The sequence below is a fragment of the Geotrypetes seraphini genome, chromosome 6 (genome assembly GCF_902459505.1).
Source record: "Geotrypetes seraphini chromosome 6, aGeoSer1.1, whole genome shotgun sequence".
Lineage (NCBI taxonomy): Eukaryota > Metazoa > Chordata > Amphibia > Gymnophiona > Dermophiidae > Geotrypetes > Geotrypetes seraphini.
Window position 1 is genome coordinate 119,556,195 of NC_047089.1, and position 26,681 is coordinate 119,582,875.

The 26,681-nt window shown below is 45.1% G+C and overlaps 1 protein-coding gene across 5 annotated transcripts in view; it reads right to left on the reverse strand.

Annotated features, from left to right (window-relative positions):
• NEPRO (nucleolus and neural progenitor protein) overlaps positions 1–26,681 on the reverse strand; it is a 280,012-nt gene that overhangs the window by 118,381 nt on the left and 134,950 nt on the right. For all 5 annotated transcript variants that reach the window (XM_033949209.1, XM_033949208.1, XM_033949210.1 and 2 more), the window contains exon 7: positions 9,435–9,496. In XM_033949209.1, coding sequence (XP_033805100.1) covers positions 9,435–9,496 — 62 coding nt within the window. The remainder of the gene's footprint in view (positions 1–9,434; positions 9,497–26,681) is intronic.

The window sequence follows — 26,681 nt, forward strand, 5'->3', positions numbered from 1 at the left end:
GCCACTCTGGATCTAATCCTTAATAGGCTAAGTGGACCAGCAAAGGAAGTGGAAGTAGTGGGACTGTTGGTGAACAGCGATCACAATATGATCAAGTTCAAAGTTGAAATAGGAATATCGAAGGGAAAGAACCACAACGACAACTTTTAACTTCAAGAAAGGAAACTATGAAGCGATGAGAGTAATGTTAAGGAATAAACTTAGGAACAGCTCAAAGAAATCGCAGACTATAGAACAAGCCTGGTCTTTATTCAAGGACACGGTGAGCGAGGCGCAAAATCTGGATATCCCCAGATTTAGAAAAGGATGCAAAAAGAGCCAAACAAAAGACCCGGCATGGATAACTAAAGAAGTGAAGAAAGCAAAAGGAGATAAGAAACATTCATTCCGGAAATGGAAAAAAGATAAAACCGGGGAGAACTGGAAAGAGCACAGGAAGCATCGTGATGAGAAGAGCAAAAAGAGAATATGAAGAGAGGCTAGCCAGGGAAGCACGAAATTTCAAACTGTTCTTCAGATATGTTAAAGGGAAGCAGCTGGCAAGGGAGGAGGTGGGACCGCTGAACGACGGAGATAGGAAAGGAGTGGTTAAGGAGGAAAAAGAAGTGACAGATAGACTAAACATGTTCTTTTCATCGGTATTTACAAAAGATGACACATCCAGTGTGCCAGGACCTGAAAAAATCTTCATAGGAGATCAAGCAGAAAAACTAACATCCATCGAGGTAAGCCTTGAGGACATACACAAGCAGATAGATTAAAAATTGACAAATCTCCGGGCCCGGACAGAATCCACCCTAGGGTATAGAAAGAACTAAAGGAGGAAATAGCGGAACTACTACAGCAGATTTGTAATATATCCTTGAAAACAGGCGTGATCCCGGAGGATTGGAAGATAGCTAATGTTACGCCCATCTTTTAAAAAGGGTCGAGAGGTGACCCGGGAAACTACAGACCAGTGAGTTTGACTTCAGTTCCGGGAAAGATGGCGGAAGCGCTGATAAAAGACAGCATCGATGAGCATCTAGAAAAGAATAAACTAATGAAACCATGGCTTCTGCAAGGGAAGATCATGCCTAATGAACTTATTGTACTTCTTCGAAGTAATAAACAAAGGACAAAGGGGACCCCATAGACATCGTATATTTAGATTTCCAAAAAGCCTTTGACAAGGTACCCCATGAATGCCTACTACGGAAACTGAAGAACCATGTGGTGGAAGGAGACGTATACAGAAGGATCAAAAATTGGTTGGCGAGTAGAAAGCAAAGGGTAGGAGTGAAGAGCCACTACTCGGATTGGAGGAGGGTCACGAGTGGTGTTCCGCAGGGGTCGGTACTTGGGCCACTGCTGTTCAATGTATTTATAAATGATCTAGAAACAGGGACGAAGTGCGAAATAATAAAATTTGCAGACGACACCAAACTATTTAGTGGAGTTAGGACTAAAAAGAACTGTGAAGATTTACAAAGGGACCTGAATAAACTAGGAGAGTGGGAGACGAGATGGCAGATGAAGTTTAATTTAGAGAAATGTAAAGTCTTGAATGTAGGAAACAGAAACCAGAGGTACAGCTATACGATGGGAGGGCTGGTAATGGGTGAAAGTACCCAAGAAAAGGACTTGGGGGTAATAGTGGACAAGACAATGAAGCCGTTGGCACAGTACGCAGCAGCCTCTAAGAAGGTGAATAGAATGCTAGGTATTATCAAGAAAGGTTATTACAACCAGAACGAAAGAAGTTATCCTGCCATTGTATCGGGCAATGGTGCGCCCGCATCTGGAGTACTGCGTCCAATATTGGTCGTCGTACCTTAAGAAGTATATGGTGATACTCGAGAGGGTTCAGAAAAGAGCAACACGACTGATAAAAGGTATGGAAAAGCTTTCATATGCTGAAAGATTAATCTGTCCCTAATTAGAGAAACTGGGGCTCTTTTCCCCACAAAAGCGGAGACTTAGAGGAGACATGATAGAGAATTACAAGATCATGAAGGGCATAGAGAAAGTGGAGAGGGACAGATTCTTCAAACTTTTAAAAACTACAAGAACGAGAGGGCATTCGGAAAAGTTAAGAGGGGACAGATTCAGAACCAATGCTAGGAAGTTTTTCTTTACCCAGAGGGTGGTGGACACCTGGAATGCGCTTCCAGAGGGTGTGATAGGACAGAGTACGGTATTGGGGTTCAAGAAGGGATTAGACAATTTCCTGAAGGAAAAGGGGATAGAAGGGTATAGATAGATGATTACTATACAGGTCCTGGACCTGATGGGCCGCCGCGTGAGCGGACTGCTGGGCATGATGGACCTCTGGTCTAACCCAGCAGAGGCACTGCTTATGTTCTTATGACCTGCAAGCGTATTCACTCCGCAGCTCCTCAGTATCTCAAACTTTATCTCAAACATTCTTTCTTACCTAACTTTTAAGGAAGTCAATCAAAACTTATCTCTTTGACAAATTTCTCTGACTCCATTTCTACCATGCACTTCTAAAACACTTCCAAGAAAATTTTGATTAATCTTACCATGTTAATGTAATTTTGAAAGTTTTTTGTAATATCGCTGACTGTTTACAGTCTCTTCCTCTGTAAACCACACTGAACTGTTTGTGGTATTGCGGTATATAAAAATAAAGTTGTTGTTATTAATATTATTATATGTACTTGAATTGCAAGATCTCGCTCATTTAGAACAGTCACTATACTCCCGCAGCCACAGAGAGAATAGAACCAACGTCTCAGTTGTGATGTGTGTATACTGTATGTGCTTGTATTGCAAGACATTGCTTGTATATCAAGATAGAATTTGATAAAATGTTATGCTTGTCTTGCAAAACACTTGCAAACCAAGTTACTTGCAATCCAAGGTTTTACTGTACTCCAATTTTTGAACTGGCTCTATATGACTCTTGTGGAAATTGACAATCCAACCCAGGTCCTGCAATAGCTGAACCACTTTAGTCACTACACACTCTCCTTCTATTTTGGATGTGCCCAGTTAATCATCCAAATAGGGTTGCACTCGAATTCCCTTTTTTTCAGAGATGGAACCCCTCCACCACCATCACCTTGGTGAAGGTGCATGGTGCCATTGCCAGCCTGAATGGAAGAGTGGAGAACTAGAATCTCAGCACATGAAATGTCAAAATCTTCCTTGAGTTGAATAAACCGGAATATAGAGGTACACCTCTGTCAAATCCAAGGATGCAAGAAATTCACTTGGTGCGAACGCCGCAATGACTGACCAAATGATCTCTGCAGAAACGCAGTATCTTTAAGGCTACGCTGACTGACTTCAGATCCAAGATAAGTCTCTGTTCTTCTGAGTCTTTTTTGGGCACTATGAAGTATATGGAGTATCTTCAAGCCCGATTCTGGAACTCTTTACCTTTACTTCTTAGATTAATGACTTCCACCATCAAATTTAAAGCTGATTTAAAACCATTTCTCTTTCTAGATGCATATCAAACCTGGCTACATTGGATAAGCCATGCTAAATACCTTCCCCTCTATTCTTTCAAAAATTGTAGTTCATCCTCTTAACCTCACTTTTATGTCATTTGTGATATATTTGTGTCACTAATCAACCCCTATCCTTTCCCTGTTGCTAGCTGGCCAGAGAATCCACAAAACAATCTGCCAAGCGGCAGTTGAATTTGAGTTGATATCCTAATTCTCAGAGTATGGCCAGTACCCAGCTTATACACGCCTATGTTTCTCAGTACTCTGTTAGCCTTCCTTCTCTCTGTAGGAGTCCAGCTAGAGTCCTGGTGTAATTGGGACTTCTTGGAGTCTGTGGCAGAGTGTAGTTCAGAAGACTGGGTACATCTAATTACCATACCTTTGTCTGGAACCCTACATTGCTCTCTGGGCGTAGAATTCCCCGGAGTTCTGATGAAAGCACCTGGAGCCACGAAAATTATTCTGAGTAGACCTTCGAGAGTTCTGAGACCTACTGTCTGGAAGTGTCTTTGGTCGATGATCAAACCTTTTTTAAAAAAGTATCTGCCCCTTAAAAAGGAGTCTATTTATGGTGGCTTTAGAAACTGAATCTCCCGCCCATTGACTTATCCAAAGCATTCTGCGGGCAAAGATGGAATAAGATGAGGCCTTGCTAAAGACTCTGATAATGTCATAGAGGGCATCTGCCACATAGTCAATCCATTGTAAATCTGTTATGATATAGCGATATTTCCATTAGAGGAGTCCATCCCAAATAGTTTTAATCCAAATTGAGGTGTTTGAGGCAGATGGAGGCTTTTAATCAAAATCAGAAAAACCCAAGATGGCACTGTGGTTGCACAAAACGTGGCCCTAGGTCAAAAAATTCTGGGAAGGGAATTTTTAAAATTAGCCTCAGAAATCCTTAGAACCTGCAAATTAAGACATCCCCCCCACCCCCGATTTTCCTATATACCTCAGACAGTTCTGGTTGTGCTGGGTTAACCTGCTGCAGCTGTCACAGAAGCTGGAAATGGAGAAGAAACTGGCTCATTCAGCAGATGAGCTCCACATGATGGGAACTTTGAGCTGCCAGTAAGACTAAAACCCTACTGAAATCTCAACCCCTCATGGATCCAAATGCAAGTGGGGGAAGTAATTTATGTAGCCACCCCCCATTAAGCCCTACTGGATCGAAACCAAGGCCAAACAACCCACCCTCTTGTAGCATCTGATAAATCAGGATGCAAGCTAGCTTCAAGAGGAACAGATTCCCCCCCCCCCCCCCCAACGAACTCCACATCTGCTGGACAGGAATCCTGAAGAATGCCTTACCAGCTGCAGATATCTGACTCAGAGTCTGCATCCTCTCCCAGGCAGAGCTGCCCTGGGGGATCTCTCCAGCATTGAAAAGCCTCAAACTCAGATTTTAAAAAACTCTGAAAATAATGTGATGGATGGGCACAAGCTTTAAAAGTTAAGTGACTTTTTTCTTGGTACAAGTCCAGCAGTTTTTTTTGCTTTTCTGTATGATATGCTTTTGGGACATGAAGGTGGTGTAGTTTTTTTATGCCCATGACTGATAGAGCAGTTCTTTCAAAAATAATTACCATATATACTTAAATATAAGTCGATCTGAGTATATGACGAGGTACCAAACAGGACTACTACAACCATTTGACTAACTCTCGCCATCTCTTTCCCACGCTCAATTCTCTACTCCCCTTGCCCTCTATCCCCCCTTCACTCTCTCCCCAGACGATGGCAGAGTTCTTCCACAAGATCCACCTTAAAATCTCAACAATGTCGCCTCCCCCGCCACCCCTTCCGACTGTCCACTCTGTCGATCTTGCTTCAACAACCCTTACAACCCTTTCTTCCTTTTCTGAAGTCACGGAAGAGGAAACAGCTCACCTTCTCTCCTCCTCCAAACCCACCACCTGTTCCTCTGATCCGATTCCTACATGCCTACTCAGATCCATCGCTCCTGCTGTAGTCTCTCCCATCTGTCACATCCTCAACCTTTCGCTCTCCACTGCTACAGTTCCTGATGTATTCAAGTTTCAAGTTTATTAAATTTTAATATACCGACCATCAAGCAAATATCTGGACGGTTTACATTGGATTTTTAAAAAATTTGACAGTTAAGAGTAGAAGCAATTGAAAACAAAGAGTATTAAGTTATTTAAATATTATAAAGTGAACATTAAAAACAATAACAAGACAGACTTGACAGTGAGGAGAGAGGGAGTGGATAGGTGAAGTTACATTGTAAGTAGAAAAGAAGAAAGAGGGGTTAGGGAAAATACATGTGGGATGGGGATAAGATATATTGAATGTTTTTGAAAGCGAAAAATTAAATTACAAAGAATAGAAATTAAATGGAAGAGAATGCATCTCGAAATAAGAAAGTTTTTAGGCTTTTCTTAAATTTCTCAAGATTTTGTTCGTCACGTAGTGGTTGTGGAAGGGAGTTCCACAATGTCGGGGCAGTTACTGCAAAGTTTATTTTGCGTGTGTAATAAAATTCTTTTATGGATGGAATCAATAAGAGATTTTGGTTTGAAGATCTCAGAGTTCGTGTGGGGCACTGTGGGATAAGAAGTTTGTGAAGGTATGATGGCAGATGAGAAGATTTTATTTTGAATGACAAAAGGATGATTTTGTAGGTGATTCGGTGAGTCATGGGTAACCAGTGTGCATCTTTCAGAGCTGGTGTTACATGATCATATTTACCTAAGTTGTAGATGAGTTTTATTGCTGTGTTTTGTATAAGTTGAAGGCGACGAATTTCTTTTTGTGGGAGGCCGTTGAGTAGGGAATTACAGTAATCCAGATGAGAGATTATTAGGGAGTGGATAAGAATTTTGATGGATTCGGTTTCTAGAATTGGGGTCAATGAACGAATTATGCGTAGTTTGTAGAAACATGTTTTGACTACCGAACTAATATGATCATGAAATGATAGATCTTTATCAATAATGACACCTAAGAGTTTGATTTTTGTCTCCATTTGAATTGGTATAGATTTGATAGTAATTTTATCTGGTAGAAATTCAGGATTTTTTATTGAGAATAGAAGACCACGGGATTTATCTACGTTAAGAGAGAGTTTATTAGAATGTAGCCAGTCGCTTATGGAATCCAGTTTATTGTTTATATCTTTTATGTCAGAGGTGTTGGAAATATTGATTGGGTGAAGTAGTTGTATGTCGTCTGCATAGGCAAAGATCGTGAAACCTATGGATTGTGCTAGGGTTAAGAGGGGAGATAGAAAGATATTGAATAGTAAAGGGGAGAGAATGGAACCTTGCGGGACCCCATACGTTAGAGATATTGATAGAGAGGTTTCATTTCTGGTGAAGACATTGAAGCTGCGTTCTTGAAAATAGGATGAAAACCTATAGTTACACTCCTCCTTAAAAAGCCCTCGCTAGATCCTACATCTCCCTCCAACTACTGCCCTATCTTCCTTCTCCTCTTCCTATCCAAACTACTCAAATGTGCTGTTCACCGCCGTTGTATGAAATTCCTTTCTTCTCATAATATTCTTGCCCTGCTTCAATTGGATTTTCGCCCTCTCCACTCTATGGAAACTTCCCTTCCTAAAGTCTCTAACGACTTGTTCCTGGCCAAATAGAATGGACTCTACTCTATCCTCATTCTTCTCGATCTGTCTGTTGCCTTTGACCCTGTTGATCACCACCTCCTTCTCGACACGTTGTCCTCGCTGGAATTCCAGGGTTCTGCTCTCTCCTGGTTTTCTTCCTATTTCTCTCGTCGTACCTTCAGCATATGTTATGGTGGCTCCTCCTCTGCTGCCATCCCACTGTCTATTGCAATACCCCAAGGCTCTGTCCTGGGCCCTCTCCTCTTTTCCTATATACCCGCTCTCTTGGTACGCTGATCTCTCATGGTTTTCAACATCACCTCTATGCTGACGACTCCCAGATCTACCTCTCCACATCGCAGGAGTTCAGGCCCGAATTTCAGCCTACATAACATTGCCGCTTGGATGTCTCACCACCATCTCAAACTGAATATGGCTAAAACTGAACTCCTTATCTTTCCGCCTAAACCCGCCTCCCCCCTCTCGCTGTTCTCTATTTCTGTGGATAACACTATCTTCCTCCCTGTCTCGTCGGCTCACAATCTTGGGGTGATCTTTGACTTCTCTCTCTCCTTCTCTGATCAGATCCAACAAACCGCCAAATCCTGTCGCTTCCTCCTCTATAATATTACCAAAATCCGTCCTCTTCTCTTTGAACACACTATCAAAACCCTTGTCTACACTCTCATCACCTCACACAGACTACTGCAACGTACTTCTTTTGGGCCTCCCGCACACCCGTCTCTCGCCTCTTCAATCCGTTCAAAATTCTGCGGCGTGCCTCATATTCCGTGAGAGCCGCTATTCTCACATTACCCCTTTCCTCAAGACACTTCCATTGGTTCCCCGTCCATTTCCAAATACAGTTTAAACTCCTCTTGCTGACTTACAAGTGCATTCGCTCTGAAGCCCCCCGATATCTCTCTTCACTCTATGCTCCCCCCATGATCTCTGCTCATTGGGCAAGCCCCTCTTATCTGTACCCTTTTCCTCCACTGCCAACTCCAGACTCCGTCCCTTCTTTCTTGTGGCACCGTATGCCTGGAACAAGCTGCCTGAATCAATACTTTATGCTCCATCCCTGGCGGTGTTCAAATCCAAGCTAAAGGCCCACTGTTTTGAAACTGCTTTCAACTCTTAACACCCACTCGCTGTTGTCAGATACCTATGCCCACTGTATCATTTCCTCTCCCTTAATCTCCCCAACCCTGTAATGTCCTGCCTAAATTAGACTGTAAGCTCTTCTGAGCAGGGACTGTCTATTGTATGTTAAAATGTACAGCGCTGCGTACGCCTTTTCAGCGGTATAGAAATAATAAATAGTAGTAGTACCCTTCCTCCCCCCCAAAAAAAAGAGGAAAAAAAGATTGACTCGAATATAAGATGGGTGTGTGTGTGTTTAATATTCATGTGCCTTGCCCCCTCTCCCTGGCTCTGCACTCAGCCCCCCTCACTCTTTATCAGGCACTGCACCGTCCCACCTCACTGCCCTATACCCCATCCCCCTCTCTCCCGATGTCCTGCAGGCCCCCACCAAGCCTGCCGTATGACCTGGTGGTCCAGTGAGCGTTTCAGGGCCGGGCAGGAGTGCAAAAAGCTTGCTCCTGCCCAGTACACCGCTGGGCCATGAGAACTTGAGGCAGCCGTTCAGGGAGGGGCTCAGCATGGGGCAGGAGCATGGAAAGCTCGCTCTTGCCCAATACATTGCTGGACCACCAGGGATTCAGAAAGGTACGCGGGGGAAGCAGGGAGGTAAAAAAATTGTCAGCCAGGACAGGAGGGATCCCTCCTGTCCAGCCCACCAGATCATACGGCAGGCCGGAGGAGGCATGCAACAAGTCCAGGAGAGGGTGGGTGGGCGCTGACCCAAATATAAAATGAGACCTTCATTTTTGGGCCAAAAAAATCTTATATTTTGAGTATAAACGGTACCATTGAGCTGACACTTAAGTCTGAAGCTTTTTTTCAACCCTGTTGATTAAGCCTTTTTATGACTCAGCAACTATTAGTGATTTGGCTTTTGATGTGTGATTGCTGCCCGAAAGTAGCCTTCATTAATAATGTACCCTAGTCTTCAGGGCGTTTATTGAAAACAATGAAGTAACAATATTCTCTCAAAAGAGAACAGGATATACAGCAGTGTCATCTACTATTAAGTCAACAACTCCTTAACATAATGCAGGTGTTTGAAATGCCACTTTGAAGGAAGCAAACCATGTCTCTCCTACCACTTGAGGGAATATATTCAATGTTTTAGCACTATATTCCATGGAAATATTTTAATATTGCTGAATTTTTACAAATGTACAGATACAGTGTCTCTTTAAATTATGATCAACACAAATTACAACTATTATGAGAAAATGAAGACAAGTAGTACAAACCTCAGAAATACTGGTTTTAAGTCTCTTGAACAATGTTTTTGCATCAAATTCTAGTGATTTCCCTGTGAATAGAAAAGAAATATACTATTTTACAAGAGAACCTTGTTCAGAAGCATGCACAGTACTCAGACTATTCCATTCCTCAGTAAAGAACTACAAGTCGTCAGCTGAGATTGCAGGATAGGAAACTTAGGAGCAATGTCAGAAAAAAAAAAAGATACTTACCTGTAGCAGGTGTTCAAGGACAGCAGGTTTATATTCTCCCTTGTGGGTGACATTATTCACAGAACCTGGTATGGATACAAAGCAAGTGCACTGTCATCATAAATTTTAAGGCAGTGCCCATACCACGGCCATGCCATGCCTTCCCGCCCATCCCCTCATGGGCTTGCAGTTCAGTAACAAAGCTATGAAACCAAATAGAGGAGGTGAGCGGGTTGTGAGAATATATGTCTGCTGTTCTTGGAAAACACCGGCTACAAAATATCTTTGTTTTCTCCAAGGACAAGCAGATATTATATTCTCACATGTGGAACTCTCGAGCTGCCAAGGTCATGACTCTGGAGAAGTATGAAGGATATATATAAAACACGAGGCTGGCAAAACCCAGAAAAGGTTGGCGGGAGAGTTGGCATTTAGGAAGTAAATAGATTTTGTAGGACTGCTTGCCGAAACCTGTCTGTCTTTTCTGGAGTTTTTCTCTAAATAGTAGTGAGAAGTGAAGGAATGGATTGAGGACTATGTGGTCACTTTGCAGATATGCTCAATAGATGTAAAACAGAAATAGGTTACTGAAGCTGCCATAGCCCTCACATTGTGGGCTGTAATATGGCCCTGCAGTGTCAGCTCAGCCTGAATATAGACAAGGAAGATAAAGTCTACTAGCCAAGTGGAGATGGTTCTCTTGGTATCAGAAGCTCCAAATCTGTTAAGAGTCGAATGCTACAAAGAGTTGGAAAAAAACTATATAAAGTTTAGTCTAATCCAAGTAGTATTCCCAGAGTGTGTATGCAGTCTAAAGTGTGGAGAGCTGCTTCACCAGGATGAGCATGTGGTTTCAGGAAGATGACAGGCAGAACTATGAAATGATTGAGATGAAATTCTGTGATGACCTTTGGAAGGAATTTTGGATGAGTCTGATACAAGTTCATTTACCTGGTGTACAGACGTAAGGGCTATGAGAAAATCACATTCCAAGTTAGATGTTTGAGTGAGTAAGTCATGAGTGGTTCAAAATGAGACTTCATAATCTAATCTAATTTGAATTTCTGAATCACTCTTATCCAAATAGGTTCAAGGCAATTTACATGAGAAGAGGCCCACACATTATTATGGGGAATTACATGATAATTACCAATTTGAGTACAAGTTTAAAAGTTTACATATATTGCTATACATTATTATAACATACATTATTATTATACTTTGTGATAGTTCAGAAGAGTTTGTGACAGAATATTATCACAAAGTTTGTAGATTTTTTTGGATTGGTAGTAGAGATTATGTTGCAGGTTGTTGAAATATGTCCTAGAGTACCATGTTATGATCCCAGGCTTCAGGCATGAGCCTGATAGGTGGTTTAGTGAGATAAAATCCTCTCATGAATCTGGATACCAAGGGAACAACAGAAAGTTACTTCTTCTCCAAATGGAGAGTGAAACGCACTGATGACACCGAGATGAACTCGAACTGAGTTAGGGTCGGATTCTTAAAATTCACTGGTAAAATCCGGTGGGTTGTTATAGCGACTGCCGTGGAAGCGATTTTTATGGGCGAGTCTCAGCATAATAGCATGAATATTATAGGCACGCTGCTTGTGCGGAGAATCACCAGTAAAAGGGGGGAGGGGAAGAACTATGCCTGGTGCTTGCTCAGAAGAGTAATTGCCAAGTACAGCTCCTCCCTCCTGTCAAAGCTGCTCTCACTACCCCGATCAACTGAGTCACAGGCCTCCCCGAGTCCTGCCAGCTCAGCTGATTGAGCAGCAGAAAGAAAAGTACCCCCCTCCCACTCACACCTCTCTTGCCTACTGCTGCCCAGCTCCCCATACCCTGTACAAAATCAGGAGGTGGGTGCCCACTCCCTCCTGCCACCAGGGTCCCATGCCACCCCAACAGCCCCCTGCCCCTGTGCCTTTAAGATGAAGAACAGCAGGAGGGATGCCTACTCCCGCCTGTTGCTGAGGTCCCCCCCCCCCACCTGCCAACCTTCCTGGTGCATCCTGGGAGGCACTTGGGGGGGGGGTGGGCTTATCAGAGCCTGGACTGACCAATCAGAGCCTTAGGCCCCTCCTTGGTTGTTCAAATAGAACATGGCAACTTGAATGTCTGTTCGAATGAGGACCATTTGTTAAAGAAGGCAGTCCTTGAAGCTTTGGAGCACACTGAGGACATTTGCTGAAGAAGACAGTCCTTGAATGTTTGGAGAACATTGCGGATTGCTTGAAGCTCTAATTAATTTATTCAATTTTTTAAACTGTCCTCTCAAAGGAGCTCAGAACAGGTTACAAATTAGGTACTCAAGCATTTTTCCTATTTGTCCTGGTGGGCTCACAATCTATCTAATGTACCTGGGGGCAATCGAGGATTAACTGACTTAGCCAGGGTCACAAGGAGCAGTGGCCTAGTGTAGAACATCGATGGCAGGCTCTTTCAGCACCAGCATGCATATGGTATGCACAGTGCCAGTCAGTGGGAAGGAAGTGGACAGCAGTGTCGATCATCTTGGGCACGAAGGGAGGAGAGCAGCATCGGGGGCCTTAGAGGGGGTTGCAGTGGAGGATAGCAGCACCGACAGCCTTTTACTACCTTCCCAATTGAAGAACAAATTTCCCTCTGGGACACCTCAATAAAATCTTTAATGAACCTCCTTGCACCTCCTCAGGAAAAATCACCAAAATTAGATTCTAAAAAGAAACCTTGGTACAATGACAAACTTATCCTTCTCCACCGTCAGCTCCGCTCCATTGAACATAAATAGCGCAAAACTCGTTCAAACAATTTTCTTCTCCTATTTAAGGAAAAAGCCACTTACTACAAAACTGATATCCAACAGGCTAAAAAAGAATACTATTCTAAGTACATCACTACAACCCGCAACTCCTCAGCCCTCTTCAGTATAGTTCAATCTTTATCTCCCTATTCAAACAAGAAACCTATACCTCTATCTACACAACCGTCTGCTACTGAACTTGCACTCTTTTTCGATAAGAAAATTAAGGATATCAGATCCCACCTAGGACCTCCCATTCCTTCTTCACTTCCAGACGTCCGCGACGATACTATCCATTTACCATTCAGTACTTGTTCTAACTTTAAACCCCCTTCTCTAGCTAATCTTCTCCAAATCTTAGAATCTGTAAACGCGCCTAACAATCCGACAGAGAGTATTCCCCCTTTCCTTCTTAAAAAATTCTTCTCCTTTTTCGGACCATTTCTCTTAGAAATGGTATCTAAAAGTCTTTCCGATAGCCTCGTCCCTAAAGCTTGGAAATCAACTCTTGTTTTCCCTAAAATAAAAAATCAGAACTTAGATTCCACCTTGGCAGCAAATTTCCGTCCCATTGCCAATCTCCCTCTCATTTCAAAATTGAAAGAGAAAATCATTCATAACCAACTTGCCGAATTTATTGACAAAACTCATGCCCTCCATCCACATCAAACCGACTTTTGTTCCTCCTACTCCACCGAATTATCATTGCTATGTCTTACCTCTACTATATACTATCATCTTGATCACCAGAAATCCATTCTTCTCATCTCCCTAGATCTGTCCGCAGCATTTGATACCGTTGACCACTCTCTCCTCATCGGCCGACTCAAAGACTGCGGCCTCGCAGGATCAGCCTTCTCATGGTTTTCCTCATACTTTAATGAATGTAGTTTCAAGTCTACTCAAAGGAGGAAATCTCAACATCTATAGCTCAAACTTATGGTGTTCCATAGGGTTCTATCCTATCTCCCTTGCTATTTAACATCTTTATGTCACCTCTCCTTACTTTAGCCCAATCAATCGGTTTCACAATCTTTGCTTACGCGGATGATATTCAACTTCTTCATCCGGTGGATACTTCAAATACCTCAGAAATACAAGAAATCAACAATAAATTAGACAAAATAAGTGACTGGCTTCACGTAAATAGACTTTCTCTTAATCTTGATAAATCATGTGGTCTACTTTTTCCAACCAAAAATAACAAAACAATAATAGGAAAGATTCTCATCAATTCCTCCCCCCTAAAAATAGAAACAAAAATAAAATTACTGCGAGTAATTATAGATAAAGACCTTACATTTCACGACCAAATCAGCTCAGTGGTAAAAACTTGTTTTTACAAGCTTCGTCTCATACGTTCCCTTACCTCCATTCTCGACACGGATGCAATCACAACCTTGATTCACTCTTTAGTTATCTCCCATCTTGACTATTGCAATTCCCTTTACAATGGAATTCTCCAAAAAGAACTCCGACGTTTACAAGTAATCCAAAACACGGCAATAAAACTTATATACAAGTTAGGGAAATATGATCATGTCACCCCTCTTCTGAAAGAAGCGCACTGGCTGCCCATCACACACCGCGTTACTTACAAAACCATCATGCTGACATTCAAAATCAAACTCTCCCATCAACCTTCCTTCCTCGATAAGCTCCTCATTCCATTGCGTCCTACAAGGACGCTTAGAACAGCAGACCAGAACTTACTCTCCATTCCTTCTATAAAGGATTTTTTCTATACAAGGAAATCAAATTTTTCAGTAGTAGCCCCAACTCAATGGAACACCCTACCATCTCATCTCTGCCATGAAAACCTAATCGATAAATTTAAGATTAACTTATAAACTTTCCTATTTCAAGATGCTTTCAACTGCTCTTGAATTACCTCTTTCTCATTCAACCAACCGCTTTTAAGAAGCGATCCCATCCTCATGTTTTACTCCTTTCCCTCCGTTTCCTTTCAACTCTTATTTTTTTTTTCCTCTCTTCTTCCTAATAATGTAACTTTACCCCTCCCCTTCCTCCTTATCCTCACTCTCAAGTTTGTCCTGTCTCTGTCCTTAATGTACACCCCCTTTCTTCTTAAAAAAAATTTTTTTACTTTTATAAGCTTAATCTTTTATCTTAATTTTAACATTTTATTGTAAACCGGCTAGATACCTGTTGATGGTCGGTATATTAAAAATTAATAAAACTTGAGTTTGGAGTGGGAAGACACCAGCAACAGTGGTCTTCGGGGGAGGGGGGAAGCTCAAATATAAACAAAGGCCCCCATTTTTGAGCCAAAAATCTTGGTTTATATTCGAGTACTGTATATATGGTAGACAGGCCTATTTTTAATAGTAACTCTCAAGCAACCAGAAGGAAAAATTATGTTCTTACCTGTTAATTTTCTTTCCTTTAGTCACAGCAGATGAATACAGAGACTAGTGGGATTACGTCCATCAACCAGCAGGTGGAGATAGAGAGAACAGAGTTGTCCTCAGCCTTATTGGATGCACAGCCTCCTGGCCAACCAGTATAGGTCATCTCAGAGCATCTAAAAAGAAACTCAAACTGAAGAAACTCCTTTCCCAGACATATGAAACACGAAAAACAAACACCCAAACAACCGAAACAGAAACAAATCCAGCATAAACAACATATCCAAACAACGCACAAAGCTACGAAGACCAAAACAGGGTGGGGCTCTGGATTCATCTGCTGTGACTAAAGGAAAGAAAATTAACAGGTAAGAACATAATTTTTCCTTCCTTGTCATCAACATCAGATGAATCCAGAGACTAGTGGGATGTAGCAAAGCAGTCCTAACGGAGGGAGGAAACAAACACCACTGCATAAATTCCAAAATACCATGGCAAAAGAAGCTCCACACCCAGACCACCGTAGTGTATAGACAGAGAACCATGGAATGGTAAAAATCGCCCTTTCCAAGCAATGCAATGCAGCATATGGTCAAGGAAATGCGAAAGGACAGAGTGAATGAACTCTAGAAGCAGACAAGGGCCAAGCTCAGAATACCTGTGAGCAGGCGCAAACAGGAACTAAAAGCACGAAGCTGTGGAAACCACAACTGCCGTGCCTCACTATGAATAGCAGGAGTGCAGATCACCAAACAGGCGTGACATGCAATGACACTTAAAAAACTACTGAGGAATGAATCCACTATATCCTGCAAGGCCCCTAGCCCATAGGAAGCCATGACATGGACGAAAAAACATACCATAACAGACCCCTTGTAAGGGCTTGGGGCATGGAGATTGGAAACACAAAAAAGGAAAGCTCACAACCTAAAGAAGAGCCAGTACAAAGGCAAATCAAGAGTACTCCGAAAAGATAAAAATGGCGGGACAAATGTAAGCAGAAATCCTCACCGAAGAGAGGAAAAGACTCACACACCCACACAATGCTATAGAAGAGGCATGGCGGAAGCCCAACTCCTCCCTCTAGCAGCTGAGGCCCCCCCGAAGGGCGCCAAGCCAGACCCCAGAAATCATGAAGAAAGCAGGAGGAACATAGAGGAACCAAATCAACAGAAACGTGAACCACTGCAGAGAAACAGATGCATTTCCAAGTAGAGTCGCACGGACGAACTGGACCATAAGCCTAGCGAGAGGGAAGAAGAAAGTCCCCCGATATTAGCTATGTTGCAAAAACTGCCCAGCAAGGAAGGGACAATAGGCAGACAGAGAAATCTCACTCAGCAGAGGCAGCCATCACCTGAGACAAACTAGAGGAAACGAGAAAGTCTGGAAGTACAGCCCTCACCACAGAATGGGCTACATAAAACACATTGAAATAGTAACAGACATGCGGGAACCAAGGGCAACCGACCCAAACTGCAGAGAAAATGGAAACCCAGCCAGACTCGTGGACCAGAAGTCCATAAAAGGAAGAGAGAAAGATGAGACCACCCAGCAGGCACGGAAAGAATAAATGGAGGCCAACCGCTGCAGAAGAAATAACAATATCTTCCTTGTCCCCTTCAGTGGCCGGCAGCTCCCATTCAAGCTAGTCTCATAGAGCTGCAACAGCCCCACGTATAATGGCCAAAGCAACAGTGGTGGTGGCAACTTCCTCTGGAGCAAGAAAGAGAATGTAGTGTCACCCAAGCAAGATGCAAGCCCACCTGAGTGGTCTCATCCCACAGAGTCATCACGGAACTCCGAGTGGACTACACTATCCACCCCTAGGGTAGGCCAACAAGGGTAAGTTTCAATAAATAATGAAGAAAAATTCAAGCAAAACACATGAACCTATATTTAATGCAATGGATAAAGTTGAAAACAGAGTATGAGGGGGAAAAAAAGATGGCAAACCAGACTAGTAGGGTATGACAGGAAGAATATCTCCAAGATAGAACGAAAACAAAGAGCCACAGCCACCGCCATGTGCAATAACCAGAGCGGCTGCCTCCCCTTCCAACTATGTCGAGGGAGCGCTAGCTAGCAAACCGACACGCAAAATCATACATGCAGTCCAAGTACTATATAGCCCTGCACCTACCTGCACTGCAGGTATTAAGTGAAAATGCACACATGAGACGAAAAGCGAATCCCCCTCATACCTGAAAAGAAAGAAACAAGGCACCTCACTTAGATTGGCCCATGATACATCCTCAAGAGAAACCCCTTCGTATCCGAAAAAGGAGAAATGAGGCACCATACCTAGTGTGGCACAGGCGACTCAACCTATAGGAAAAAGGAGGCACGGGAAAGTGGATCTCAGGAAGTGGCCTAAAAAGGTGACTGCCCGCCACTAAATCCCATATGGACCATATGTGCATAAGGGCAGATGCACACCTATGGTGGAGGAATAACAGGTTAGTAGACAAACCAATCAGAAACAGCTACCGCTCGAGCCCCAGGCATGCAAACAGAGAAATAACTCTGCCAGAAAGAAACAACTGAAAGCGTAGGAAACAAGGAAGTCTAGTTACAACTAAACCACAATACCCAAGCGGTAGAACAGAAAGGTGATATCGAGACAAGGACAGAACCTAAAGCCAAACCCCAATAGGCAAAAACTGCTTGACCAAACAACTAGGCAGAATCAAAAAAAGAGAGAGATCTCGGACAATGCGAGAGCAGAGAAACAATCTCAGAGTCCTCTAAATGGGAACCACGACTTCTATAAAACTGTCGAAAGACAGGAGGGAAAAATAGAATGTTTGTTTTGGTTTTTATTATTTATTTATTTTTCCAATGAATGAGTATGGAGTCAGAACGGCCCAAAGCCTAGCGGCGCCTGGCAAAAGAAGTTGAAATATACGGGGTAACAGGTAATCAAGTCAGAAACGGGTATGATGGCAGACCGCAACAGGGATTTGCAATGCCTTTGTCCATACTATGACATTGTACACCGCTGGAGCTAGACGGTCAGAGTTACAGGCCTTTCAGTTAGGTGTCTCCGGCTCCGGCATATAACCATGGCAACAGCTGGAGGCTGTGATATTCCTGCGCCATGCTGATAAGGCAGCCCGATTAGGCTAACCCAGCAGTCTATAAAGGAGCAGTATCATATAGCCAGAGAAAAGGGATACGCTGAAAATAGAGAACAGGAAACCAGCACAAAGGGACAGCCCAAGCTCCCTCCGAAGACACAAAGGAAAATAGCCCTGGAAACCATAAAGAAGAAACCCACATGTAAATGAGAGACACCGTCAACAAAGCGGATTGGCAAGATTCCCTCCTGTGTGATCCGCCTAGAAGCTATTTGAGTGTGGGCAGTATAGAAGAATAAAGTTATTATTAAATTAATATAATTAAAGGTGAGAGCATACGGCAAAGCGCCGCTAACTAGAGAAAATAAATGCTCGCTCACCTAGCTAAAATAGACACTAAGTGGGCGCAATTGCCAAAGCCAGTTACTCTGCGTGCTCAGAGCAATTGTGGGTAAAGGTATCCACCAAAGTTCCCAAGGACCAAGTGTCCGAAAGAAAAGAGGAAACAACAGAACTCCCCAAACAGCACCACCAACAACTAAGACCAAAGGGAAGGCTTAACCCATCGTATATACAGACTTGCCAGCAGCGCGCCAGCTTGTGGAAGCCACATACCCCGCAGTGCACATGGCAGCTATGCCAACAACCGCAAAGACAGGAAAACAGCTCTGTCCCCAGAAACAGCCAGAGATTTGCTAGGTAGAAAGCCCAGAAAAATAGCAACCGCTGAGGGAAACCGGCCCATCTCTGTGTTAACAGAAAGAAGCAAACCAGCAAACGCATCTACTGGAGAGACACGACACCGTGGCCCCTGGCACCATAACATAAACCAAAGGGCGCCCCGGGTAAAGGTCCTCACTCTAGGACAACCGGCCACTTGTCGCCATCATTCCAAGCTGCAAACATCGCAGCGGAAAGGAAGCGGCCCAATTAAGGCCAGACCAGGCAACAGGTTTCACAACAGACCAGACTTATAGACGGTCCCTGCCCGAACTATGAACACATAGTACCACAAAAAGACCATCACAGGCTCACACAACCTCACAACCGAAAGGAAGTGGATGGTCTCAGGAAAAGTGCAGAATATGCAGGAGGCCAGGCAGACAGCAAAAAATATCCCCAGCCACCTGTGAAAACACACACCGAAAATCTGAAATAGCACCCGACCTCCACAGGAGATCCCTGGTGGTCAAGACAGTAAAGAATAATAAAATCAAAAAACAAACCGCCAACCCGGTATAAAATATAGGGAGGGCCGAAACACAGCAAACAGTTCCCCAATGAGGAAGAAAACTGTGCGGCCATGTCAGGGTGACGAAGCACACCGAAAACGGACTCCTGGCCGAGAATACTCGGTTCCCTAGAGCTCCCAAGTTAACATCCCGACTACTGTACATCGAGGACGCCTAGAAAATGAACTGCCACAGCATCCCGGCATGAACACTCCATTGGAAAGCAGCCTGAACACCATAGTGAACAGCCGACAATATGCGCTCCATGTGGCAGCTGCAGAGAAACTGAAATGCCCACATAGCTCCTCCGCCAGCGCCCTCAATAGAGGATCAAAGACGGCCTAGTTTCCCGTCCAAATTACAACAGAGCTAGGCCAAAAAGCTCAACCGCGCCCTTGTAAGCTCCTGCAGGAGCCCAAACAGAACCACACGAAAACGGACACTGCACAAGGGAGAACCGAAACACTCACCAGCAATCCACAATGAACGGCAACCGAAGGAGCATGAACACATGCGGGTAGAATAAAGGAAGCTCCAGCTCTTGAGGAAGAAAACCAATGTGGAAACCGGTACTCCTCAAAGCCAACTATGCCTCTTCTTTTTTTTTTTTTAAACTGGGAAAGAAGAAGCAAATAAGTAAAGAAGGCACAACAGCAGATAGGGAAAGGGACCTGCGGTGAACAGAAGAGAGTGAGGCAGGGACCTGGGGGGGGCCCAGGTGTAACCCCTAAAGCTGGCACCGCTCAGCCAGACACCCCTCATTTTGAAATATCCCGGCCTGGACCGAAATCCACAAGCAGAAGCCAGGAGCTGTGAAGAACACATCCATCAGCCTGCGGGAGATAGAGAATAGAGAATGACACGGTGGCGGTTTACCCGCGGCCACCGCATTTTAGCCGCGGGTCACCCGCCGAAAACGGGGAAGAAAACTAGCAGTCGCTGCGGCGACGGGGACAAGGCCATTCACCGCCCGCGGGGCGGTGAATGGTCTTGTCCCCCGCAGTGAGGCATGAAGGATCACGCGGTCCCCGCAGCTCACACCCGCCCGCCCAATCGATTCGTGTCCAGCCAGCTCTCTCCCCTCTCCTCACCCCAGTCCGCAGATCCTCCTCCTCGGCGACCCGCACGCTACCAGAGAGCCGCGCACACCCGCCGCTGCTCAGCCTCGATCTTCTGCTCTGACGCAACCGGAAACAGGAAGTTGCAGCAGAGCAGAAGATCGAACACTGAGCAGCCGCGCGTGTGCGGCTCCCTGGGAAAGCGCGCAGGTTGCCGAAAAAGAAAACCCACAAACCAAGGTGAGGAGAAGGGAGAGAGCCGGCCAAACACCAGGATCGACCGGGCAGGCAGGTAGTGGCCGCGGGGACCGTGCGATCGCTAATGTTCCCGGCTCAAATTGGAAGGAGGGAGTGAAAGGAAAAAGGCTTATATGGATGCAGCGGGGACGGTGACGGGGCGGTGAATGGGATGGCAGTGGCGGTGACGGGGCGGTGAAAGGGATGGCGGTGACGGTGACGGGGCGGTGAAGGGATCGGCGGTGACGGGGCGGTGCAGATGATGGTGGGCCGGTGACGGGGACAGATTTTTTTCCCCGTGTCATTCTCTAATAGAGAATACTAGTTAGCCAGGAGGCTGTGCATCCAATAAGGCTGAGGACAACTCAGTTCTCTCTATCGCCACCTGCTGGTTGATGGACGTAATCCCACTACTCTCTGGATTCGTCTGCTGTTGAAGACAAGGAAACTATATTTACATCTACCAATTCCCATGGGTGATAGTTAACTGAGAGTCTAATATAAATATATATATATATATATAAGTTGAGATTAAAAATACAGTGAATGCTGTACAGAATATGGCACATCAAACCTTAATAACAGTGTGCGACAAGTTTCAACTTGCTCGGTGTATTTTAAAGTGTCCCATGGATCATGAACAACAAATTAACATGAAATTTTGTTTCAAACTGCAAAAGAGTGCTAAAGAAACACATGAAATGTTACAATTAATTTATGGTGATGCTGCAGTAACTAAAGATGGTTTACAAGTGATTTGAGCAATTTTATAATGGTTGTGAACTGGTTGAAGACAAGGAGATATTGGGAATTTTCAACATCAAAAACCCAAGAAAATGTTGAAAGAGTAAGCAAAATGATTCAGTCAAACAGGCAATTGACTATTTAGGGAAATTTCTGAGGATCTGAACATCTCTTACGGTTCCATTCAAAACATTTTAACAAAAGTTTTGAACACGAGGCGAGTGAGTGCAAAATTTGTTCCATGTGTTTTGACAAGTCAAACAAAAGCAATAGCGTTTGTCATAAGAACATAAGAATTGCCGCTGCTGGGTCAAACCAGTGGTACATCGTGCTCAGCAGTCCGCTCACGCGGCAGCCTCCAGGTCAAAGACCAGTGCTCTAAACGAGTCCAGCCTCACCTGTGTACATTCCAGTTTAGCAGGAACTTGTCCAACTTTGTCTTGAATCCCTGGAGGGTGTTTTCCCCTATAACAGACTCCAGAAGAATGTTCCAGTTTTCTACCACTCTCTGGGTGAAAAAGAAATTCCTTACATTTGTACGGAATCTATCCCCTTTCAACTTTAGAGAGTGCCCTCTCGTTCTCCCTACCTTGGAGAGGGTGAACAATCTGTCTTTATTTGCTAAGTCTATTCCCTTCAGTATTTTGAATGTTTAGATCAGGGGTGCCCACACTTTTTGGGCTTGCGAGCTACTTTTAAAATGACCAAGTCAAAATGATCTACCAACAATAAAATTTAAAAAAACACAACACACACTGTACGCATAGAAAATGTTAATTATCATTCCTATTCCAGGGTTTTTCAAAGAGGTCAAAGCAGATGACTCTATGCACTATCACCTCAGTAACAACCATACAAAAATAGACAAATATACCCTCCTCCCTTTTTACTAAACCACGATAGCAGTTTTTAGAGCGCAGGGAGCTGCGCTGAATGCCCAGCGCTGCTCTCGATGCTCATAGGCTCCCTGCGCTAAAAAAAACTCTATTGCGGTTTAGTAAAAGGGGACCTTAGTGTAAAATATAGACAGCAGATATAAATTCAGACACATTTTGATCACTAAATTTAAAATAAAATCATTTTTCCTACCTTATCTGGTGATTTCATGAGTCTCTGGTTGCACTTTCTTCTTCTGACTGTGCATCCAATCTTTCTTCCCTTCTTTTAGCCTGTATGCTTCCTCTCCTCCAGACCTCATTCCCTCCCCCAACTTTTCCTTCCTCTCTCCCTGCCCTTTCTTTCTCTCTGCCTCCCTTTCTTTTTTTTCTGTTTCTCTTCTTTCCTTCTGTCTCCCTGCCTGCCCTTTTTCTTTCTTTCTCCCTGCCCTCCCCCAAGCCACTGCCATCGGGGACCAGGACCCAAACCGCCACCAATAACAGGACCCAAACTGCCACCAATAACAGGCCCGAAAGCCGACGCCGCCCAAGCTCTCCCTGCTTCGGCCGACAAGCATTCCTCTCCCCGACGTCAATTCTGCCGTCGGGGAGAGGAAGGCTGATTGGCCCAAGATCGCGATCGACCTATTGGGGGAAATGCTGCCAGGTCCTGCCTTCGCGGAAACAGAAAGTAGGCAGGACCCGGCAGCAAGAAGAGCAAATGCTTCACTAACCTGTCTCCCACCTTAGCCCATAGCGAACGCTTGCTTCAGGGCTCTCAACATGTGCATGCCGGCTTCCCTTCTCCCCCCTCCCCCCGGACATAACTTCCAGTTTCAGAGGGAAGAGAAGGGAAGCCGGCACGCACACGTTAGAGCCACGGAGCATAAGTTCGCTACGGGCTGAAATCTCCAAGCCGGTTTTTTTTAAATGTTCAGCAGCGGCAGCAGCAGCAGATGGAGGAGTGTATGGCGCAGTGGTTGGATCTACAGCCTCAGCACCCTGGGGTTGTTGGTTCAAACCCCGCGCTGCTCCTTGTGACCCTGGGCAAGTCACTTAATCCTCCATAGCCCCAGGTATGTTAGATAGATTGTGAGCCCACCGGGACAGAGAGGGAAAATGCTTGAGTACCTGATTATAAAAACCACTTAGATAACCTTGATAGGCGGTATATAAAATCCTAATAAACTTGAAACTTGAACTTGATGACAGCTGGGCAGACCGCCCAGCTAAAAGGCCCTAGAGAGAACACTGGAGAGGAAGGCTGATCGGCCCAGTAGATCAGGACGGCAACACGAGTCTATCATGGAGCCCGGGATGGGCTCCGCGATCGACTCGCGTTGCTTTCCTGAGCTACTGGTCGATCGCGATCGACGTGTTGGGCACCCCTGGTTTAGATCATATCCCCTCTCAGTCTCCTCTTTTCAAGGGAGAAGAGGCCCAGTTTCTTCAATCTCTCACTGCACGGCAATTCCTCCAGCCCCTTAACCATTTTAGTCGCTCTTCTCAGGACCCTTTCGAGTAGTACCGTGTCCTTCTTCATGTATGGCGACCAGTGCTGGATTCAGTACTCCAGGTGAGGGCATACCATGGCCCGGTACAGCGGCATGATAACCTTCTCCGATCTGTTTGTGATCCCTTCTTAATCATTCCTAGCATTCTGCATGCTCTTTTTAACAAAGCGCATTGCATGGACGGCTTCATCAACTTGTCGATCAGAACTCCCAAGTCTTTTTCCTGGGAGGTCTCTTCAAGTACTGTAGTAATGTTCTGAAACAGGGATAATATCCACACACTGATATTATGTGGCCCTGTGAAAGAATTATTCCTCATTCCCTCTCCCCTCGTAGCCATTCTAAAGCAAGGGAAAATGTTAGCACCTTGTGACCAAATGCTGAGGCATTCCCAGATCCCTGTCACATATTAACCCTTATCTTCATCAAGCAGTCCTTATTTGGAAAGGACATCAGCTGATAGGCATTGGGGATGTGCAAAAACACAGGTATTGTCTAAGTGCTGAGTTGGAGGGTGATCACGAGTCAAAGCACGAGGTAAAGGGAGGGTGATCACGATGTAAAAGCATGTACCTGTGTAAAAGTATGTATCTTTGTATCCACCAATGTAAAAGCATGTACCTTTGTACCCACCAATCACTAGATGTGTAAACGAGGGAGTTACTATGATTAGAAGCATAATAAAAGGGACTCGGAGCTAGCCACTGGCAGTGTCTCCATCCTGACTTGTATCCTTGTGTGTTTGCTCTGTCCAATTCCTACAAGTGGTGCCTGAACAGGGACCCTTCGCCCTGCTTGCTTCGTCTGACTTGGTGCACCTTGATCCAAGATGGCTGCTGCTATCTGTCTGCTGTGAGGACGTCGCCGGTGGAGCCTCCCAACACTCTGAAGCCCCGTTGCCTGTTGTGGATGACATTTTCAGGTGTCTTCTAAGTGAGCAGGTTTCGTCGGGGAATCGCCCGCTAGGAGCACCAGCAGACAGTAGTGCCACGGCGAATACCCAAGGGCTAGATGTCATGCTGAGCCCTGACGTAAGGATGCCTCCCCTTCAGCCACTGCCGCTGGGAGATAGCTCACCGCGAGAGGAGAGCACACCCGAAAAGGAAGTGTTCTCTTCTAGAGAGGCCAGTTTGTCGGAGGGCTCGCTACAAGGAACAGCCCAGAGTGATCCTTCCTTCTGGAAAGAACCAGCGACTGGGACAACGTTGGCTAAAGAAGTCCAGAACCTCAGAGAGGTAAACCAACCAACTGAACAACCATTAATGGCACAAGTAACTTTTGTTTCTCCTGTTAAGCCCCCTGAAGTCACTTTAGACTCTCTCTGGGACTTAGGCCCTGATTCTCCAAAGTGCCGTCCCGATTTTAGGCAGCTGTAGGCGTCCTACAGCTGTCTAATCAGCCAATTGGGATGCACGTTTTTTTAAAAAAATGCTCCCCAGGCAGGCCTGAAGGCGCCTCCGGGAGCCTAGGGAGACCCACAAGATGCCTAAGCTCGCCTAAGGGCCTTAGGCGAACCTACACGTCTCCCTAGTAGAGAAGCTTAAAATGTAGGCCAGCAAAATGCTGATCTACATTGTAAGTAGACGCGGCCGCTATACTTATCGCGGCAAGGGATCTCTCTGCCGCGATAAGTATAGTGGGCCGCGGCCTGTCTGATCGCTGGCAGAAAGGGTGCCCAATCCCTCCTGCCCGAAGACGCACCCTCCCCCCCTGACAATATCGATCGCTGGCAGGAGAGTGCCCAATCCCTCCTGCCCGAAGACGCACCCTCCCCCCCCGACAATATCGATCGCTGGCAGGAGGGTGCCCAATCCCTCCTGCCCGAAGACGCACCCTCCCCCCCCCTGGCGCTAACAACCCCCAAACCTCCACCCCACCAAACTAACCTGTTCTTACAGCCAGATGGGTCTTGCCCGTCCAGCCGGCAGGCACGCCTGGTCAAAATGAGGCGGGCCCGCTCCTTCCCGGCCCATCCCACCGAAGTCTAAGGCCTGATTGGTCCAGGCTCTAGAAGCCTGGACCAATCAGGCCTTAGGCATAGCGGGTCCGCCCATCCCCACTTAATCTAAGGTCTGATTGGCCCGCTATGCCTAAGACCTGATTGGTCCAGGCTTCTAAAGCCTGGGCCAATCAGGCCTTAGACTTCGGCGGGATGGGCCGGGAAGGGGCGGGCCCGCCTCATTTCGACCAGGCGTGCCTGCCGGCTGGACGGGCAAGACCCATCTGGCTGTAAGAACAGGTTAGTTTGGTGGGGTGGAGGTTTGGGGGTTGTTAGCACCAGGGGGGGGGAGGGTGCGTCTTCGGGCAGGAGGGATTGGGCACCCTCCTGCCAGCGATCGATATTGTCGGGGGGGGTGGGGAGGGTGCGTCTTTGGGCAGGAGGGATTGGGCACCCTTCCTGCCAGCGATCGGACAGGCCGCGGCCCGCTATACTTATAGCGGCAGAGAGATCCTTTGCCACGATAAGTGTAGCGGGCCGTGTCTAATCTAACCCGATTCTCTAACCAGCGTCTGTAACATGGACGCCGGTTACAGAATCGGAGTTTAGTGTAGGCCGATTCTGAATAGGACGCCTCTCCCGGGCGTCCTATACAGAATCAGGGCCTAGTTGTCTTGCGGGCCTCACCTTCAATATAGGTGGCCTGCCTGGGGAGCATTTTTTTAAAAAAACGTGCATCCCGATTGGCTGATTAGACAGCTGTAGGACGCCTACAGCTGCCTAAAATCGGGACGCACTTTTGGAGAATCAGGGCCTTAGTGTCCAATTTGGGAAATTCCCTTAATCCTCAAATAAAAAATTTGGATCAAGAAATAAAAAACCAGAAAGAAGAAATTAATTCTTTAAAGCAAGATATTGTATTGCTGAAGTCCAATATTCAAGAAGAAAATAAGGACCTTAAAATAATCAAAGGTAATCAAGATTTACTTGTTAAAGACAATTTAATTATGAGAAAAAAACTGGAAACCCTTGAAAATAATAGTCAGGCTAATAACTTGCGCTTAATTAATTTTCCAAAAATTCTATCAATCTCTCCACGAGATATGATAAAGCGCTACTTTCTGGAGATTCTAACAATACCTGATAATTCTTTACCACCTCTTACAAGGGTATATTATCTACCTACAAGAAATCAGGATCCTCAAAAG